This window comes from Ixodes scapularis, unplaced genomic scaffold, assembly GCF_016920785.2.
Source record: "Ixodes scapularis isolate PalLabHiFi unplaced genomic scaffold, ASM1692078v2 ptg000712l_1__unscaffolded, whole genome shotgun sequence".
Taxonomy (NCBI): Eukaryota; Metazoa; Arthropoda; class Arachnida; order Ixodida; family Ixodidae; genus Ixodes; species Ixodes scapularis.
This window is the reverse complement of record NW_024610026.1, coordinates 1,362,546-1,383,753: the sequence shown is the minus strand read 5'-3', so window position 1 is coordinate 1,383,753 and position 21,208 is coordinate 1,362,546. Positions and strand designations below refer to the sequence as shown.

General features: G+C 43.5%; 1 protein-coding gene across 1 annotated transcript in view; it reads right to left on the bottom strand.

Moving 5' to 3' along the window:
- Nucleotides 1-21,208, bottom strand: part of LOC120839938 — a gene marked incomplete at its 3' end in the record, with an annotated part of 208,837 nt that overhangs the window by 105,991 nt on the left and 81,638 nt on the right. The window contains exons 7-8 of the mRNA XM_042287971.1: nt 5,635-5,706; nt 5,363-5,499 (exon numbers count right to left, since the gene is read on the bottom strand). Coding sequence (XP_042143905.1) covers nt 5,363-5,499; nt 5,635-5,706 — 209 coding nt within the window. The remainder of the gene's footprint in view (nt 1-5,362; nt 5,500-5,634; nt 5,707-21,208) is intronic.

Genomic DNA, 21,208 nt, shown 5'->3' with positions numbered 1-21,208 from the left:
GTGCGCATGATCTTGGCGTCCGTTGGAGACCTCGGGATTGAACCGCTGGCAGAGCTCGCCGACAAGCTGATGGAGATTTTGACTCCGGTTGTATGGGCCGTCGAAACTCCTACGGACGAGATACAACAGCCCCGCGCGGAGATCTCCCGCTTGACGACTGCCGTGGCGACCCTGCAGCAACATCGCGGACGTAGCCAGTCGCGGTCCCAACGACGCCGCCCATCTTCACCAGCACAAACAGGCATCTGTTGGTACCAACGCCGCTTCGGCGATAATGTCACAAAGTCCACCACACCCTACACGGCAAACGGAACCGCGGAGCACTAGAGGCGGCAAGTGCCTCGGCCACTCCGGACAGCCGCCAACGCCTCTTTTACGTCCCCGACCGCGACACCGGGCTCCGCTTCCTCGTGGATACCGGTGCCGAGGTCAGCATACTACCGGCAACACCTAAAGACAAGCAGATGTCAAGCACCTCGCAGCTTCAAGCTGTGAACGGGACGCAATTCCCACCTACGGTGAGCGTTCGCTAACCTTGAACCTCGGTCTCCGACGGACCTTCCGCTGGGTGTTCGTCGTCGCGGACGTGCAACATGCCATCATTGGTGCGGACTTCCTCCGACACTTCGGACTTTTGGTGGACATGGGACGAAGGCGTCTCCTCGACACGATAACTAACCTCTCCGTGTCGGGCGTATCATCCGCAGTGCCTTCTCCAGCTCCGGCGCATGTCATCCCTAACTCCCCAACACAATTCATAACCATCTTGCGCGAGTTCCCGGAATTGACGCGCACTGGCTGTGACGAACGCCCTCTGCAGCACAGCGTTTCTCACGATATTGAAACCACCGGAGCACCCGTCCATGCTCGACCGCGTCGTCTCGCCCCTGACAAGCTGCGAATTGCTCAACAGGAATTCCAGCACATGCTTAAATTGGGCATCGTGCGACCATCGTCGAGCTTATGGGCCTAACCACTGCACATGGTACAAAAGAAAACAGCCGGAGACTGGAGACCATGCGGCGACTACCGCGCATTAAACCGCGTCACTGCTCCCGAATGTTATCCGATCCCGCACATCCAAGACATTACATCCAACCTCGACGGAGCATTCATCTTTTCAAAGATTGATTTGGTGCGCGCTTATCACCAAATCCCTGTCGCCCCGGACGACGTGCCGAAGACCGCGATCATCACGCCATTCGGACTATACGAATTCGTCCGGATGCCGTTCGGTCTTCGGAACGCCGCCCAAACCTTTAAGAGGTTTATCGACGAGGTACTCCGGGGACTAACCTTCTGCCGTGCCTATGTCGACGACCTCCTCATCGCAAGCTCCTCACCCGCCGAGCACGAACAACACCTCCAAGCTGTGTTTGAGCGTCTCAAGAGCTACGGCATCAGCATCCACACCGCCAAGTGTCAGTTCGGTGTAGGTGAGCTGGAGTTCATGGGACACCACATTGACCACCAAGGCATCCGTCCACTTCCCGCGAAGGTTGAGGTGATCCGGAACTTTCCTCGACCGTCAACACGAAGCCAGCTGCGGGAGTTCCTCGGAATCGTAAATTCTTATCAGCGTTTTGTCCCCCACTCCGCAACAACCCTCCAACCGCTGCAAGAATGCCTCAAAAAGAGCCCGGCGAGGCAGCCGCTTTGAACTGGGATCCAACAGCGGAGCGCATGTTCACCAAAATCAAGGCAGACATCGCGGAGGCAACCCTTTTGGTGTACCCCGAGGACAACGCTCCGCTGTGCGTCATGACGGATGCTTCGGAAGTTGCGATTGGAGCGGTCCTTCAGCAAATGGCAAAACGACATCTGGAAGCCCATCTCCTTTTTCTTCAAGACACTGTCACCCACCGAGCGCAGATACAGCACCTTCGGACGAGAGCTTCTCGCCGCATATCTGACGCTTTGTCACTTTCGGCATCTCTTGGAGGGAAGAAGCTTCTTCATTCTCACTGACCAGAAGCCACTGACCTTCACAATACGATAGCTGAAGTCGGATATCCAAGCCCACACAACTCGTGAGCTTTGCCAAATGTCGTACATCTCGGAGTTCACGACGGACATGGGACACGTGAGCGGCCACGACAACCCGGTGGCGGATGCCTTGTCACGCCTCTGCATCGGCGCCGCTGAACGTCCAGTGCTGGACTTCGCCACCCTTGCTGCTGCTCAGAAAACAGACACCGAGCTCGGCCAACTGCACACAGCTACGCACTCGATGGAGCTGCGCGAGGTACCACTGCCCATGCATGACGCAACTCTGTGGTGCGACATGTCGACGGGAGCGCCTCGTCCCTTTCTTCCCGCACACTTCTGTAAAATGGTGTTCGAGAAACTGCACTCGCTATCGCACCCGGGCATACGAGGAACACAGCACCTCGTCACTTCTCGCTTCGTTTGGCCCGGCATGAGGTGCGATGTTCGTCAGTGGGCTCGAGAGTGCATATCCTGTCAGCGAGCTAAGATCCAGCGACATACCATGACGCCCCTCTCCACCTTTGCTACTCCTGATGAAAGGTTCGACCAGGTCCCCGTTGACATTGTCGGACCGCTACCACCATCACAAGGCCAGCGGTACATCCTCACGTGCATAGATAGGCTCACACGCTGGCCGAAAGCTATTCCCATCTCGGACATTACTGCCGAAACCGTCGCTCGCGGTTTTGTGTCAATTTGGATTTCACGTTTCGGAGTACCGTCCATCATCACGACCGATCGCGGATGCCAGTTTGAATTGTCACTCTTCACTCAACTGACGCGCCTGCTCGCATGAAAGCACGCGAAAACAACCGCCTATCATCCGATTGCCAATGGGATGATTGAGCAGTTCCATCGGCAAATGAAGGCAGCCTTGAAAGCACACCAGCGTACCAACTGGACTGACGTTCTGCCCTTCCTCCTTCTTGGTGTCAGGACAATGCTCAAGGAAGACCTCTCGTGCACAACAGCAGAGTTGGTCTATGGCACTACACTTTGATTGCCTGGCGAATTTTTCACATCAGCCAGCAACAGAGACTTGTCCGACCCAATAAGCTACGTGACCCGCCGAAAAGACGCCATGGAAGGACTACGCGCGACCCCACCTCGAACGGCTCGTCGAGACAATTACGGCAGCACACATCTCGGCACCTGCACACACGTGTTCGTTCGACACGACGCGGTGCGAACTCCCCTCCAACAACCGTACGACGGCCCCTACAAGGTCGTAAAACGGGGACCCAAACAATTCACGGTCACAATCAGGGGAAACAACCAAGTAATCGCCACCGACCGCCTGAAGCCCGCTTTTGTAAACACCGCTTCCGACGCCGATTTCCCTTTCCCCATCCTTCCACCAGCTACAAATTCTTCGCCTCGTTCTTCACCGGCTTCTCTACCCGCGCAAGACCAGGGAGTGCTTCCTATCTCGAGAAAGCCGGAAAGAACCACACGCTCCGGACGGCGAGTTCACTACCCGGACAGGCTTCAATTCTCCCTGCGTAAACCATAAACTTCAAGTTCTGCTGCTCGTGCCACCTTTCTGCGTTCTCTGCCACTAGGGGGGGGGGGGGGGTGATGTAGAGGCTTGCAGCGAGAGCATCGTCTTCCCCGCAACACGCTCCCTCGAGCCGCGGAAGAGGCTGGCACGCACCGGGGATACCCGACACCAGCTCGGGGGCCCGGTTGCGGGCCAGACGGCCAGACCTCCGTGAGGGTGGACGAAAAAACTCAAGTCGCCCCCACGGAAAGAGAGGTGAGAGGAGAAGAGGGCAGACGCCTTGCGAGCAGCGCCCGGTTAGGACGCAGGAACATTCCTCGTAGTTTTAATGTCCTCATTCTTGTGTAGTCCCTCAGAAAAATAAAACGAGTTCAGTAGGACATTATTTGAATCTACAGCTCTATTTGTGACACGGAGAAACAAACTAGCGAAAACGCCTTTTCTGAGAGTCTCGGCACTTTCAAAACACAAACGAAAAACATCAACCGATCAGTTGGGACAATTCCAAGCGCCTACGGGTCTGGTTTACGATGCCCAATGCGGGGCTCGTCGAGTTAAACGTCATCAGCATCATACGCGAAGAAACAACCCCTTTAAAAGAAGACAACACCGCGCCCTATGAAATCCGACGATTATGGAAGTATACTTACCTGTGATCAAAGGGCTGAGCTGACGTCGAAACGTCGGGATCTTTATCACTTTATTATTTGTGGCCAGAGCCTTATTTAATAAATTTTTATCATCAAGACTTGGGTATGTTTCTAGTTTTGACTGTATCTCGTTTTTGTTGTTTGTTTTGCGTTTGATTAGTCTTAACACTTTATGCCTTTTCAAAATGTATTATTTGGGAGTTTTAGATTCACGTACCAAGTTTCACCGCGCGTTAGCGCTAAATAAAGTTTTAATGTGATTGCACGTTGATATATAGATATTTAGAATAGCGTTTTTATGCAACACGGCAAAACCCAAGAATTTCGCACTTTTAACTTGTAACGATACAAAGGTTCTATTGATTGACACACGAAATACTCTACTATACAAAATGAGTGTTTAGTCCTGAATATATATATATATATATACATATATATATATATATATATTAAATGCGACACGGGCGTCGACCGGTTGTGGCATATTCGAGCGGTTTTCTACCGACCTTCGCCGAAAGGTCCTTAACCGTCGCCAGCAGCAAGCTGCCTGCGATTGTTGCTTTTTTTAGTGGGATTTGCGAAACAGTTTGTGGAATGTCCATTGCTCTGCGGTGGGAGAGAAATGTGGTTCTGTATCGAAAATCGCAGTGTCGAGGACACGTCAAACGTGACTCACAATTCGGCCGCGGTTCAGAGAGCCACAATTTTCGAACACGGTCGGTCTTGGCTTTAGCCCACTTCCACATTTTTTGCCTCGATACAGTGATGCAAAGTTTTGGAGGCAAGTTTCAGTAAACACGTTGTTTTAAAGCATTGCGTGAGCACCGAAAAAAATAAAACACGTTTTTTTGTATGGTGCCTGCAGCGGCGGCGTTGGGCAAACTTAGGGGTGCGCTATACTAAACCTCTATATTATTTTTGTGTCAACCAGATGGCCATCATTCCTACTGTGCGCTTATTTTGAGTTTTACTAATTTCACTCAATCTCGCCTGTACCAAAACCAGAAGCTATACTTTAATTCCACCACAAATATTGACTTATAATATTAGCACTAAAATAATACAACGGGTTTTGTATATATTCATTTAACTTCATATTAATATATCTAGCTAAATTCAGGAAAAATATCTTCTTTATCTATTAACAGCTCACATACTTCCTAAACTTGTACTAGTTTATCGCTTGTTTTATTGTTTAATTTGTAATAATTGTTATGCTTACCCGGTCACAGCAACCGTAATATCTGCGGGACTTCTTCCGTACTTATCAAGAAGGTGCTTATAGGTATCGTTTGCGTCCGCATAGGTTCTTTGGGTTGGCCAACCAATATCGTCATCCTCGAAGGTTCGCGCAAATCCCTAGAAAGAGACGCACATATTAAAGTGTTTACCGAATGTGCGCAGACGAATGCTTTCCAATATATTATATTACATTTAAAGCTTTCGGCTGGGCCAAGCAATCATCAAGAATAATATTGTGAAAGCGACACCAACCTGCTCCTTTTGAATAGATGTGAGCAGGAACTGTATGTTCGGACCTGACGTGTCTTCATAGCGCATGTTGACCTAATTGGTAATAAACGTTAATAATTAAAACAAACCAGCATACATAAAGCTCGTAACCTATTTGGGCCCCGTAACAATAAGGTAGTGCGATAGCCGAGATCACGAGTTCTAGACCGGTTTACATTAAATTCTCAGTCGCCTTGAGCCAGACTAGAGACATTCTCCGCTATTTACTTCAATAACTGGAATGTTAATTTGTCAAGTATACTAGTAGTTCGATCCCTAACAAAATGTAAGTTTATGGCATAATTTGCTTTAAAACTAATGTTGATATTGACTCCATATTATACTGGAGTGCTAGGGTGATCTTTAAGAAAGAGTAATATGCCATGCAGTCGTTAGTTTTAGCTTGAATATCGCGCGAAGGCGAAATTCCAGAAGGTTGGTAAATATGGAAAATCTACACATTACGGTCTATGGGAAATGCATCCAAAATTCGCGGGATATCAATATGGAAAACAGGCACCACAAAAATTATTACATCGGTCATTTGTAAACATATTTTTAGGGGCAGTCTGGTACGAAACTACCTGCCGATAGTCAATAATATCTACAGGTTTCTGGGCGTGTTGGCGACTTCAGTCAGGGATTACCTTTAAATCCATGTTGGAAGAGTCGCTATTACAAAGTACGCAACCTGAAGGCTTTCTTAATATGCGGCAATAAGGAGGGTGGAACCGGTATTTAGTAGTGCGTTATCATCAATAATTATAATTTCCTTCGGTAGATCTAAAACTTCGGAACAGGCAAATAGATGGCGTCTTCTATGCCCGGAATGTCACTGAAAGTGCTTTCTTTGGACGCGTATCTTAGTAGTAGGGAAGCAACGTGTGGAACCTTAAGAAACCGATTTCTCTATCCAATTTCATTAAGCCACCGCTGCCGCTATACATTTAGGGAACTTCAATCTTGTGTATGTGTTGGAAACTGGCGGAGGCTCTGCGCGCGCAGGTCAGGTGACGGCCTGGCCGTCTGGTGTACTGCCGCCAGCCTCCTCTGAACTCAAGTTATGAAGGGGGAACTCATGTGTGGAACGCTTAGTGAAATCCGTCTATTTTGATCCTGCTCTAATCATCTGAACGAGCTCCTCTACCGTGGCGGCGTACAGAAATATTTTACATTGCGAGTGTTTATACAACGAAAGGACAGTGCTCCCCTTGATTATAAGAATACTGAATTTACGCTGATGGTTTCCACACTGCTGCTTATATTATGATTCCGACGTCCGCTACAAAATAGTAATTTCCAACGGCCAGCCGTTACATTTCGCCTTTATATATGATAGACTGCCCTATTCCTCTATTTCCCTTTGAAATGGGCTTTTGCCTGACATTTATTGTACATCGTTAAATCTCGCGTTCCTTGGAGGTTTAAATGCTCAAAATTTTACAGATACTTTTGATGACCTTTTTTATAAGGGGTTCATTACTTTCCATGGTTCTTCCGTGAGGAGCAGCTGAACAACACATGCATGGGTTTGCTGGTGGTACACACATTTTATATTGCGGGCGAGAATTTTGTGTTGGATCTTCCGTCTCACCCATGTGCCACCATCAATTAATCTTGTCGTGAGACCTCGTTTTATATGCCGGTGACGCGTGCGCACGTTCCAATGAGTGTGTTGTACTGTGGGCGACACAGCAGCGTGCACGCAAGCGCTCGTAGTGGTCTGCTGTGGCAGCTGGTGACCCACCGCCGACCACGCGCCGTATTTGAGTGGACGCTCGGGTATTTTTTTCTCCAGTGTATCCCATCCCACACCACTTTGACGGTATGCTTATATTCAATAACATCTAATAGAGAGCTTTAGATGACTGCCCTCCAACTTTGCTAGCCAGATATTCGTCCTAAGACCGTAAGTAGTTGGTTTGCCTCCTTTAAAACTCTGTTGATGCTCTAGACCTTTATGTCTCTGTCTTAAATTTGGAGCTAATGTATTTGCGCAGTCTATTGCCTAATTTTTTCGCCTCTAACATTCAGCCAGATAGTCTGTACGACGATCTGTTGCGTGAGACACAATTATTTACAAGGAGAGCTCTCAAAGACTTGTTGGAAGGCTTTTGTGCAGTGGACTGTTTAGTGGGCAAAAGCAATAAACACGACTGTGATACAATAAAAAAAAGGCTCATTGTTTAAGTATCGGTTGCCATCGGCGTATTTCTGATGAATTGTTTGCTTTCTTCTTGTCTATCTTTTTTTAAATCAGTAACAGCACTTCTTGTGTCTTATATTTCGACTAAAATGAACGTTTTTGCTTAGGATGTATTCCAACTTTATATAAACATCGTCATACACTAAGCACACGACCATACATTTTGAAAGAATTACCCCTATTGCAGAATAAAAAAAAAACACTACTCATTTTTATCGGACTCATAAACTCTCCCCTCATCTCTCACCGCGTAATTCATGAGACTGAGTGTAGCAAGAAATCAACCTCATAAAAACTTTTACATATCCTCAACTATTTTTGAATTTTCTATTTGTTTCTATAATCGGTATCGCAACAGATTAGTCATAAGCAACTAATAAAACCTAGTATAAATCCAAAAAGAATTTCTATGACCTATTGACAATTGATTATTTGAAAGTCCTGGACCCTGACCAAATGTGCAACACACAACGACGCAGTACCCTTAGCGACCCCGCTACTAGAAGTCCCAAGATGCGCCAATTTATATTATATAATTCCATCTCCCGATGGCAAAATACCGATAGGTACCCCGAAATCGCTACATATTCTCACCACTCTGGGGTCGGAATGAGCATACATGCTAAAAGTGTTTGCTTTTTGTCTCAGGATTTAGATGATGATGTTTAACAGCCAGCTCACCAGTGGACTTCCTGTTTTGACACTTATTCCCCGGTTGAAATACCTAGTGAGCGAAACATATGACATTGGAGCGAAAGCAGCCGAAGTGGTCGCAAGCCGCATGGAGCTTCAAACTAAGCCCGCAGCATTACAAGAGAGTTTTAGTAGATCGTTCCGATACCTTCGTTAACGATTCCCGATAAACGCCACAATGCACGCGCGAAGGCAGCGCCGGAGTATCGGGTATTTACATTGGAGACATCGGAACGGTTCACTAAAACTCTCTACTGACCGAAAACAAGCCGGAACGCCGCCCTCCAGCCCATTGGAAAGGAAAGTGATTTCGCCTCTCCTACACACGTTCTCACTCCTGTCGATCAGAGTACTTCTCAAGTGGACCTGAAGACCCTTCTGCTGCCATGCTGATCAGGAGGACAGTGATAGAAATGATAGTAAATCACTGAGACCGCGAAGCATACCGCTTAAACATGCTGACATTAAGCCACTTTCATCTGTTTTGCGAAGGCGAACGCGACGAAGGGCCGACCACTGGGAGGAGCCGTGTCAAAGAAACTCGGAAAGATTAATGTCAGCTACTCAAACGCGTCGACCCACTACGCCTCTTAGTTGATAATTAATTCACTCATATATTGCACTAGGGTAATGCTCTACTTTGTTCTTTCTTCAGAAGAAACCTCAATAATCTACCAACGAGAGAAAAATAACACAAACCACGCTTAAATGTTGAGAAATGTTTAATGTTCTGACCCTTCCTAAACAGTGAACAATACAGCGCATCAGATCGAAGCAACATCAGTTAGGAATTCACAGGCACCTTATACAAATATTTATTTGAGGAATATAAGACTCATAGCAATGTGTGTACTTGGACGAGTCGGTGCACGATGATAATAAAAGAAACAACATGGAAGACGCGAGGCGAAAAAATTAGATTTCCCGGTTTCTTTGTTTTCTTTTCTTGTATTGTATTTAGTTATAAGAAAATTAGGGTCGCCAGTAGGCGCTCTGCGTGTGAGTCTTCTACTTCTATTCGTTTCATCTTTTTTTTTATTTTGCGCTGGCATACTTATTTGTATTAAATTTGAGAATGTAGAATAACGCCATTTCATACAAGCTGGAGTGAACACACACACACGCACACACAAAAAAAAAAACGCCGTAAGAAGTCGGTCTCGTGCAAAATTGTAGCAGTCTATGGGATACGTTTAACTTGTGGTTTTAAGTGGGTATGATAAAATTCAGGGTGTACCAATAGCAAGTTAATGGAATTAGAAAAAAAAGAAATTTAAAGAATAATGCTGCAAATTTTAAATTAGCTAAACACGTGAACGAATGCAATAATTGTAGTGTGCAATGGATGAACAGAAATAGTACACCAACAGGTAAATAACACGAAGAGAGTTGTAAGTGAAACAGTCCAGATAAGAAGACTAGTAAACTCTATCAGTCAAGCCTCTGTGAAGCTTCGTAGCATTTCAACGAAAGTTTTGCAGCTCGTGTTGCACATTGTTTTGTTTGTACAATATTTTCAAGTGTTTTGTTCGTCCCCTTGATGGTCTTTCCTGTGTACTAGAAATCGGAGTTGCAAGGCTTGTGTCAAACATGGAGCTTTTGCCACCCTTATTAATCACGTTTCTTTTTTTCTCGTTGGTCGATTTCTTTCATTCTTTGTCATAGAAAAAAGTTCTATTCAGTCAAGACTCTATTGAAAAGATCACTGCGTAATAATTCTCAACGGTGCAAACATTGGCTATGTGCCAGAGTATTTTTTTTTAGTGCTATCACTTAAGATGGTAGTTAAGAAGCTTTGCGTGTAAACCAACCAAAGCTATCATTGTGTGTGTGAATGTCTGCGGCATTCGTCTCTCTTTTTAGACACCAAAAATTCGCTCTGGAGGACATGTAGCTCGTATGGGGAGCTGCGCTGATATTTAGCTGTCTAATTCATGGGCATCATCTCAATGCTGGTGACTGCCTTATTCCGAGATGGCATATCGTTCCCCAAGATTTGCACTTGTTTACAAAAATATTTTAGTTTGAAACCAAATCAAAAGTTTATTTTTCTTATATCTTGCTCACTTTGCTCAACATCCAAACGTTACGTCACCAAAGGGAAGCATGGCGTACGGCTGCGCATCTGATTCTCTTACCTTCATCATGCTCGCCACTAACAGTCAGCAAAGAGGGTCGTATGTGCTATCTTATTTTATAATTATCCTTTTTTGCACAAAGACTAATCTTGGCTTACGTGCTGCCCTGTGAAAAAAAAAAAAAGAGGCACCTGGGATTTTGAGGAAACCGTTTGTGCTACGCTCGACCCACGGCTCACTAATTTTGAAAACAAATGGCTATTAAAAACACAGACTCTGTTTGCGGCACTGGGCAGTGGTGACGGCTGGTTGTAAATCGTCCTTAGAAATCTTCGCTAACGTTCCAGGTTGACTGAGGTTGATACCGAGCGCGGCTGGAAACCCCGATTTTATGCTTCCGACGGATCACGGTCGTCGACAGGCGAAAACGGCACAGCAAAAACTGCAACGCGTCATCGTCATCAAAACCGGCACGTGCCGGCTGCTATTGGTCATCTGTTAACCTGGCCCAGTGACATCTAGGTACAAAATACTTGGTTCAACTTTCTGTTCGCGGCACTTGTCAGTGTTGGCGGCTGGTTGTACATCGTCTCCCAAAATATTAGCCACCGTTCCATGTTGGTACTTGTTGCTTACGACCTTTCCCTTCTTTTTTTTTTTTTTTTGTCGCACCAACACTAGTGCCGAAAACAGACTGTTTTTGCTTATTGTGTTTCAAATAGTAAACTGTGTCTGGGTTTTTCTTGGTCATGTCTGAAGAGATAACTAAAATATTTTCAGGCCTTAAGGATGATATAAAAAAAATAACTCAAAATGCTCGGTGACTCACCTGAACGCGAGTTTAGGTCCAATTTTCGCGAAACTTATTCAGAACTGAAGAGCATAAACGGGGAAATGGAGTTCATAAACAAAATGTTTGAGGACATTAATGCGAAATTAACGATAGTCATGAAAAAAAATTCAGCCCTGGAAAAGGCGATTGCAGCTTTAAGGAAAAATAAGATATCAAGAAAAAGAGCGCCCGAGTTGCTGAAGTGAGGCTCACCCAGTGTGAACAGTACTCCCGAAACCGTAACTTGAAAGAAAGGGAATTCCAAAAACCAATGATGAAAACGTCATGCTTTTAATCAGTAAGGTAGAGAACCTGGTGGGCGAGCAGATTACCGACTCAGAGGTTGAGTTATGCCACCGTGTGCCAACCAGGGATGCAGCAATCACTAACCTTATCGTACAGTTTGCACAAAGGAATAAGCGTAATTCAGTTTTGGAAAAAGCAAAAAAAAAAAAACGGTCATCTGCTTTTGAATTAGGTTTTAATGAGTCAACACCTGCGTTTGTAGATGATCACTTATGCCCTACATTGAAAAGGCTGCTTGGAATTACCCACGCAAGAAAAAAAGAGGCAGAGTGCCAATGGCGCTTTGTTTGGATTCGAAAGTGCAAGATAATGGCACGAAAATCAGTTGGCACTGCGATTGTCTCAATTACACATGAAGAGGATCTTGTCCCGATTTCTTTTGCTTTTTGTGTGTGATGCACTACCACAAATTAATCTTCCCTTCTGATATCAAAACTTGTCTCGATACGAAAGCTATTTATGTGTTTCATCTCAATGTCCGTTCAATAAAAAAGAAACATGATAGGCGACATTATCTCTCCCCTTGAAATGTGTGAAGTTAATGGTGAAGGCGAGCGGGTTGAACATGAATGCGTAAAATTGAAAAAAGAAAACACGGAGTGATTGTTCTGTGCCTGTGCTCTGTGTTTTATTCTTTCAATTTTACGTGCGAAGTTAAGTTCGACATTATAATGTTTTCCGAATCTTGGTGTCGAAACGAACAGGATATGTTTGTTTTACCGGGCTATAATTGCTTCTTTCTGAACAGAAGTGAACGAAGAGGGTGAGGTGGTTTGATAATAATTACTAACGCCCTTCAGTGTGAAATGCTTCTTTCGTTTACCGACATTACTGATGATTATGAAATTTTGAGTGCACGATGCAAAAATCAACGTTTTTTTTTTGTTGCTTATTGCCCACCATCAGTGAATTTCTGCCATTTTTTGTCTTTTTTAGACAGCTATTTGGAGTTTTTGTCTGCAAATAATTTTTCTGTTATAATGGGGGGAGATTTCAACGTGAATATGCTCAATATTGCTAGTCTATCTTCGCAATTCAATAATACCCTCGCTCCCTACGGCTTTCAAAACGGAATTATGTCATCCAAAAGAGACACTGAATGCTCATCAAGTGTCATCAACCTCTTTATTGCAAATAGAAGCACCAAGATGAATGCCGCGGGCACTATTTCCTGCGACGCAAGTGATCATATTCCGACTTTTGTTTCCTTTTATTGTAAAAATCCTATTACTAAAGTCAGAAGACAGCCTTTTTCTTACCATTTTCTATCAAATAAAAACCTATTGTATTTTAACAATGAAAATATATCTAATGATGGAACACCGATACTGTCACAGATAAACATCAACGATGTGTATGAAACAGGGTTGGGCAGTATCGCGATACAAATGTATCGCGATAGTATTTCAGAAATTCATTTCGTATCTGTATTTCTCGCGATACACTTTTTTCACCAGCATCTGTATATCTATATCGAAATACATTTGGAATGTTTCTTTGTATCGCGATACAATCAGGGTGAAATGTATTTCGATACATCTCTTGAGAGATACCCCCCCCCCCCCCCCCCCCCCGAAGAAAAAATCCGAACCCGTCTATTTTTATTTTATTGTTTTACTTCTGAGGTGCTAGGTCAAGGAGATGCTGGGGCATTGTTACCATGCCGACCGAGTTCCCTCCGATTCTCCAAACTATTTTTCTATGCGTCCTGTTCTCTCTTTTGAGAAGTGTTGCGTAGTCGGGGACTCGAACAAGGTGGCGTGCCAGGAGTGGAGTGGGTGCATCTTCTGCCCCAGGTCCTTATGTAGGGATTCCTTCAGTCATTGTTTGCTGGCATCCAATGCCCGCGGCTAACCGCCTCTCTTGCCTTAGCTTACATACACAGTCCGCTGCAGCACGAGCCTGGCGGTGGTTGACTTGAAATAGATAGGATGACTCACGCAGTGAAGTTCAACACATATTCGAAGGCATCTGCGGCTGCGCCCGTAATATTGAACGGCTCAAGGATGCGTCATCAGCCGACGTGAACGTGACCCGCTGCTCTGGCGATCCGAAACCCAGAAAGGAGGCCAGACGTGGCCTCGCTGTGCCGGCTCATAGTTCGTACACCTGCGACTCGTCTCGAGCGCGCTGTTTCTCGAACGGCTCGCACCTGTGCCGGCAATATCATGTCGCAATCCACGAGGCCTGCGTTTGGATGATGCTTGGCGAAACTTGAGGACTGCAATCCATGCGTCGGTGGCGGATGGTCGGCAGGAAGGACCTTCACAACAGGAATGCCACCGTATCGTTTTTTCAGCCGTAACAGAAGATAAGGCATGTGTTCCAGAATGTTCAGGTAGTTCACTATTCTCGAAAATTCCAAATGCGCCTGCATGATCTTCAACGAGGTAACCTACAGCGAAAGTACGTATTGTCTTTTCATACAGCAACGTGGTAAAGTTTCATGGTCAAGGCCACACCCACAGATCAAGAATTTCAGTTCATTCCACCGTGACGTCATGTGATCAATGTTGACAGGGCGTTCTTATTACAAAGGGGCGTTGTGACATTTTGATGGGATTTAGGATGACATATAATTTATTTAGAGGTCAAAGTCTTTTCGCATCCCTCGTCAGAGAGACAGGATATCAGGGAAGGGACCGCGGACAGTCCTTGGTAAAACATTTTTTAAGCCCATTGGAGACTCCTCCTCGTCTGAAACCACTACCTTCAAGGCAAAGTGCCAAGCCTACGGGAAAGCAATTTCGGGATCAAAAACTTCCACTTCCAACTTCAAGCTTCATCTCATTTGGCGTCTCAAACAAGTTCGAAAAAATGTATTGCAGTATCAGTATTTCAGTATTTGTATTTCTGCCTCGCTAAAATGTATTCCTGTATTTGTATTTCCAAATACCTTTTGCCTCTATTTATAATGTATTTCCGATACGTATCGTGATACATTTTTACATAAATATTTCAGTATCAGTATTTTAGCTACTATTTTAATGTCTCCCAGTATTTGTATTTCCAAATACATTTTTGAGTATTTCTGCACAACCTTGGTATGAAAACTTTCTTGGTAGATTAAAAACTGTTTATAAGAAATGTTTTCTATATCAGACAATTACCTTATAAAATATATTCGGAAGCCTTGGATAACGCCTGTTCACATCAAAAAGATAAGGCACGAAACTTGGTTGTACAGAGGTTATATCACTACGAAAGACCTAAATAAATTAGCTATCTTCACGAAATATCGCAATACCTCAACAGCATATCTAAGGAGGGCAAAGTCGTCGAGGAAACGCCCAGATATTGCTTGGAAATCAATAAAGGAAATCCTACAGCGCAGTCGATCACACAGTTCAATAGGAGAACTTAGAATATATGGCAGATTGGTGCCTGATGCCGGGCTGGCTGTACGTTAATTCCGATTTCGTAAATCTTGCCTTCAGCTCATACTGCGAAGCAGCCGTGGAAGACATTTCATGAGGAATCAATGAATCTATCTTTCTGGATCGTGCTACTTTTGATGACGTGTTTAAACCATTTATGGGCTAAAAAATAGTAAAACATATAATATTGATGACCTAAAAATTAACCCCATTAAATATATTCTTGACATTATTGTGCCATATCTTGTACATATCTTCAATTCGTTCATGTCGTGCGGAGATTTCCCTAAGAAAACGAAACGTGCAAAAGTCTCAGTGCTGTAGAAGGGGGTTGAAAAGAGTTATATGTCTCATTATACCTATATCGGTATTACCTAATTTTCTAACGGGCTCGAAAAGATCATTTTGTGTCGTTTAGACAGCTTTTTTTTTGTTTTCGCAAACACTCAGGAATTTTTGAGCCTCAGTTCGGTGTTAAAAAGGGAAAGTCGACGTAATCCGCACTCCTCTTACAAAAGAAAATATTCTACATAAGATCGAAAACAAACTTTTGACGTTAGGCATATTTATAGATGTTAGGAAAGCCTTTGATTGTATTAGACACAAAATACTCGTTGATAAATAATACCAGAACGGCATTCGTGGTCCCTCACTTTCACTTTTGTGCTCATACCTAGAAGATCGTATGAAGTATGTTTGCATGGATGGACATTTATCATGTTTTATGCCGATCAGATATGGTATCCTACAAGGTAGCTTATTGGGGCCCTTAACGTTTACTATTTAAATAAAGGATAATATGAATACTGAGGAGGACTCTCATTTAATAATGTCTGCAGACGACACCAGTCTGTTCCCCTCTGACGCGGATGTGGATAACTTAATAATCAAAGAAAATGTCATGCTCTCCAAGTTTGCAATGTGGTCAGAGTCAAATGGGCTTAAAATTAATGAAACAAAAACTAGAGTAATAGTATTTAGATCAATCAATAAACATGTAGGTGTAAACAAAACTCTCCGGTTTAATTCTAAGCCGGATGAACCAGTGAAAAATTATAGGACATTGGGTGCTATATTTTCAGAAAACTTGTCTTGGGATGAACTTAAAGAGCATGTTACCAGTAAATTATGCAAAATCGTCGGTATTATTGCTTGATGTCGTTTCATTCTCCCTGCAAATATAAAATTACACATATATCGCGCATTATTTAAATCCCAAGTAACGTATTGTCATTTCCTTTGGGGTACGACGACGAAATCAAGTCTAAATAAAATACCATTGCTTCAAAAGAGAGTGTTACCCTTTATTGGAGACGTCCATTGTTTATTCCACACCGAATCATCATTTCAAAAATACAAAATTATAAATATATATCAATTGTATGAATACCTTCTGACTAGGTCATTTTGTTTTTCATCACTAGAAGTGTTTTTTTTTTTTTTTGATACATCAAATTTAACCAGAAATATAACCACCATCCGCGCCCACTGCTCGGAGGAATGAAGGGTATCCCGTTATTGCACAAATCACGGCTTGTAGTTTCTTCATTATAACCTAACAACATTACTCAATAAATATTATTTCGATAATTTTACATTTATAGTCTAGATAGCAAATCACTGTACCTACTTTTTGTATGTTACGTATGAAGTTATATTAACCTTTTAGTTAACGCGTTTTTTGCATATTTATTACCCTCATTGTTTTTTCTGCATCTTTGTCACCATCTGCCAAGCCCTCGGGGCCAGGACCTCGTCAAGCCAACAAAGATTGCCTTTTTTCTCCGTTGCTCCGGCATCTGTACTTGCGGATACAAATAAATTATTTGGATTTGAAATTGAGGTATTGTTTTATTACAAGATTTAAGGATTTGCGGCCTCCTCGGCTGAAGTGCTTATCGCACGTCTGTTAACTCTCGCCGCATTCCACTCTACGCGCACCAGTTTGGACCAGAGAGACTGCGCTCGACGGCGATCATATCTGCGAAGCTTTTGCGTCATTTCGCTGTTCGTGAACATCTGACACCGTGCCGTGTCTTCCTACAACACAAAATATGCAACCCGGCAGCAGCACTATCGCATCTTTTGTGCTACAAAACGAACCATGGTGCTGCACTTTAATGGTATTTGTGGCATTCTTCGCTAAATTTCTTATCCATAGTTTGTCACATTTCGCAACATTCCACTCTACGCTCATCAGTGTCAACCAGCGAGGCTGCACTCGACGGCGACCATTTCTGCGAAGCTCCTGCATTACTTCACCGTTGCTGAAGACTGGACACCTGGCCTTGTCATCGTGCAACACAGGGTCAGCCACACGGCTGCGGCACTATCGCATCTTATAGATAGATAGATAGTTTATTTAGTGCCCGTCAACAGCCGTGAGGCCTACAGGACAGTACAATTTGTCATGTTTCGCACAGTGGCGTTAACAATAAAAAGGGTATTATATAGGACAGTGTGGTTGCCGAGGAGCACAATAGAAATCAGTCTGACGCGTCATCAAATCCTAGTTAGTTAAAAAAAAGTGGTTGCCACGGGCACACTAAGATAAAGTCAAGTGAATATGTCATCTTGTAAAAACATTGAATTGTATGTACCTTGTAACCGAGTCATTGGACACTTTGAATGAATATCTGTATAAAATGTGTGAATACATTTACACGCCTTCCCAGATGGGACACGGAAGCACAATGATGACAACAACCCGTCGCAATCAAGAGTGCCATGCACAACTTCTCTCAAAAAGTTCATATCATGTGCAAGTCTCCTGTCGTGAAGAGACTGGAGGCCTATGTCTGCTAATACCGAGCTATAGCTGTAAAAACGCCGTCGAGCAATGTGCCTATCGTATACAATACGAATAAATTTCCGCTGTACCTCTTCGATTACATTGCTGTAGCCGAGAGAAACCGAGTTCCATATTACGGATGCGAACTCTAAACGCGGCCGGACAAGTGAACAATATAAAGAGAGAACACAATGAGGGCTTCTAAACTTTCTAGTTATCCGTGACAGCGCACCAAGACATCGCAGGCCTTGATTAACTATCTGTGACACATGTTGATGAAAAAAACAGCCTGGAGTCCACTTGAACACCAAGATCCCGTACAAGAGATACACGCTTTATGTGCCCTCCGGAAAGGTTGTAGCTGAACACTATGCTCTCGTGTTTCCTGCTGATTGACATGACTGAAGTCTTCTTGAGATTAAGTTGTAGTCTATTTGTTATGTACCACTGCTCAATTGAACATGCGTCGTTTTGTAACAACAGACAATCCTGTACATTCTCTACCCTCCTGAACAGCTTCAAGTCATCTGCGTACAATAATGCTTTGGAGTCCAGCACCTGCGACGGCAAGTCGTTGCGGAACACTAAAAATAACAACGGCCCAAGGTTAGAGCCCTGGGGCACACCAGATAATGATAAAAACGGCCCGAACAAACATTCTGAGAAACTGACTTGATTCTGGCGGTTTATGTGCTACGAAACAGACGGTCGTGCTGCGCTTTTGGAGATTTGCGGCCTTTTTTACTGAAGTGCTTATCAAACGTCTGTTACATATCGTGGGTATGAACACTGCATCCTTTTCTCTAAGTAATGCTTTCTTGGCGGAAATTCTAAAAGTGGGCTTTTGTTTTAAGTGTTCGTAGTGTCTCCTGCCAGGGCCATCTGACTTGCCGCCAATTGTGCTCCTATTGGTCGCATTTTTTGAGCTCGCACAGCAAATAGAAAACGTTTGTTGTCGCCTAGTCTTAGTTTGTCTACATAGAAAAACCGATTGATATTTGTCACGGTGTGCGTTCGATTCTTGTAAATTCTTGCGGGCCATCTCTAGACGAATCCGAGGCTCAACAAACAGCTAGACAAACTTCAGACTACCCTCGAAAAACTCGTGCAGAATACAGAAGACTACCAGAAAAAAATACAATAAATATGAATATCACAGTCGGCATTACGAACTTAAGGAAGAAAAAGCTGACGATCGATCAATGTGCCAGGATGAAATAATTGCAATGAAACAGATTGTTAAATGACTCAATAACAAGCTACGGGCATTATGTGTGACGTGAACATTTTGAGACAGTAGCACGACTCATACATGTTCTCACTAACCACCTGCTAGTATCATATTTAAATTTATCCCAAAATAACGCGGGGAAATACGGGATCGAACGGAGCAAATTGTTAGCGATCATGTCGAAACGTACTTGAAAGTAGATCCCGGCGAATTTGAACGATCACATCGTGTTGGTAGAAAACGGGATGGGTTCAATCGTACGGTTGTTGTGAATTTTCGAGGCGTTAAGAAAAAAAAATCAAGAATTACTGAGTAGAGCTCTGACTTTGATAAATGTTCAGTCGTAAAAGGCATAGATTGACGAGCATTTTTCTCCTACTATTTAGGGAGCACAAAGGAACCTAGGTAATTCGGCAAACAGCATCGCGAAGGTCTGAAAAGAGAACGGCTCAGTTTCGATAAACTTACCATTGATGATAAATAGTTTTTGATGACCCCCACCTAAACCAAGTTGTTGAATTACAATTCAATACGTTGAGTCTAATACTTCCAATTGTAGATAATCGGAATTGCCGGTCTAACCGTTATTCTAAGGTAGACCGGTTGAAGTTACTTATTGCAATTTTTGAAGTTTGTTATTAAAGCTAGATGAGCGTAATTATGCTGTTGAGGTATAGTGCCCTCAATTTATTTTCCGAAACCTGGCCTTCAAGTAATAAAACTAATGGCCAACATCCAATACTAAGTGACCTTATCCCTCACTGGACAGACAAGTTTTGTCCAAAACAAGCGGCGTACTTGTGGCAATAAAAATATATTCCTCCTCAGATGTTGTTAATTTACTGGCTGATAATAACATCTACTTTTTTGTTCGAGCCAGGTTTGAATTTTCTTATACCTTGATAGGCGCTTCTTATAGACCTCCAGATCCGGATGTCATGTTCAGTCAAAAATTCTATAAGGTTCTTAATTATGTAACGCTGCGTTATCCTCAGTGTCCACTATTTCTTTGGGGTGGTTTTAATAACCCTGGAATTGTCTGGATTGAGTGTTTGTCTGATACTATTTTCAGAAATATTTCACACTGTAAAGAATTCATAGACATTTGCACAGCTTGGTCATTTTATCAAGTTGTGTCAGTTTCAACGCGTGAAAATTCTTTTCTTGACTTCTCTTTTGCATTTATTTCTGACCTAATACCACCCGTTTATGTCGGTGATGCAATGCGGGGTAATTGAAATTTCTTGGTAAATGCAAACAATGCTGTTCTTGAAACATTTTGCGACAACAGGCTGATTTTTACAATTCTAGAGCATATGATTCCGAGCTCGCGTCCACCATTTAAACGTGTCTGCTAGACTTCAGGCTTCCTGAGATCTCAGTTGAGTAAAAAAGAGCTGGAGCTTTGTCAAACACAATCTTTTACAAACTCTGAATCTACTTATACCGAAAATAAAAATAACAACTAACAATCAAAACCCTTGGTTTACTCTACCAGTAAAAACAAAAAATCTTATTTAAAAAAAAACGACTTTATTCTAGAGAAAGAACGACAAACATTACAGATTTATAAAAAAAAAATTGCTGAGACACTCTAAACTTCGTAAAGACCCAATTAAAATGCAAAACAGGGATTCTAGGTAGAATATTTAACGAATTTTCGAGCTCTCAGCCTAAAAAGGCTTGGAAAATCATTAGCCCGCTGAAGAATGAGCACGCTTTACGTGGCGTTATTGATGATTATAGTAATCCGTTGTCTGACCTGGAGAGTCCAATTTTTTATTTCTTTTTTTTTGTGAGCATTGTAACGAAGATGTTATTACTCTGCCTGTATGTAATATAAATTATGCCAGAGCGGTGCCTTTGTTGTTAAAATAAGCATCGAGTCCCACGGGATTAACCAGCATACACTCAACGTCTCAAATGATCCTATTTCGCAAAGTGGTGGTATTACGTCGACACTACTAAAGCTCACTTGCCACCTTCCAGTGCTCTGCTGCCACTATTATTCTTACAAAGTACAGGCCAGGAATTACCACCTT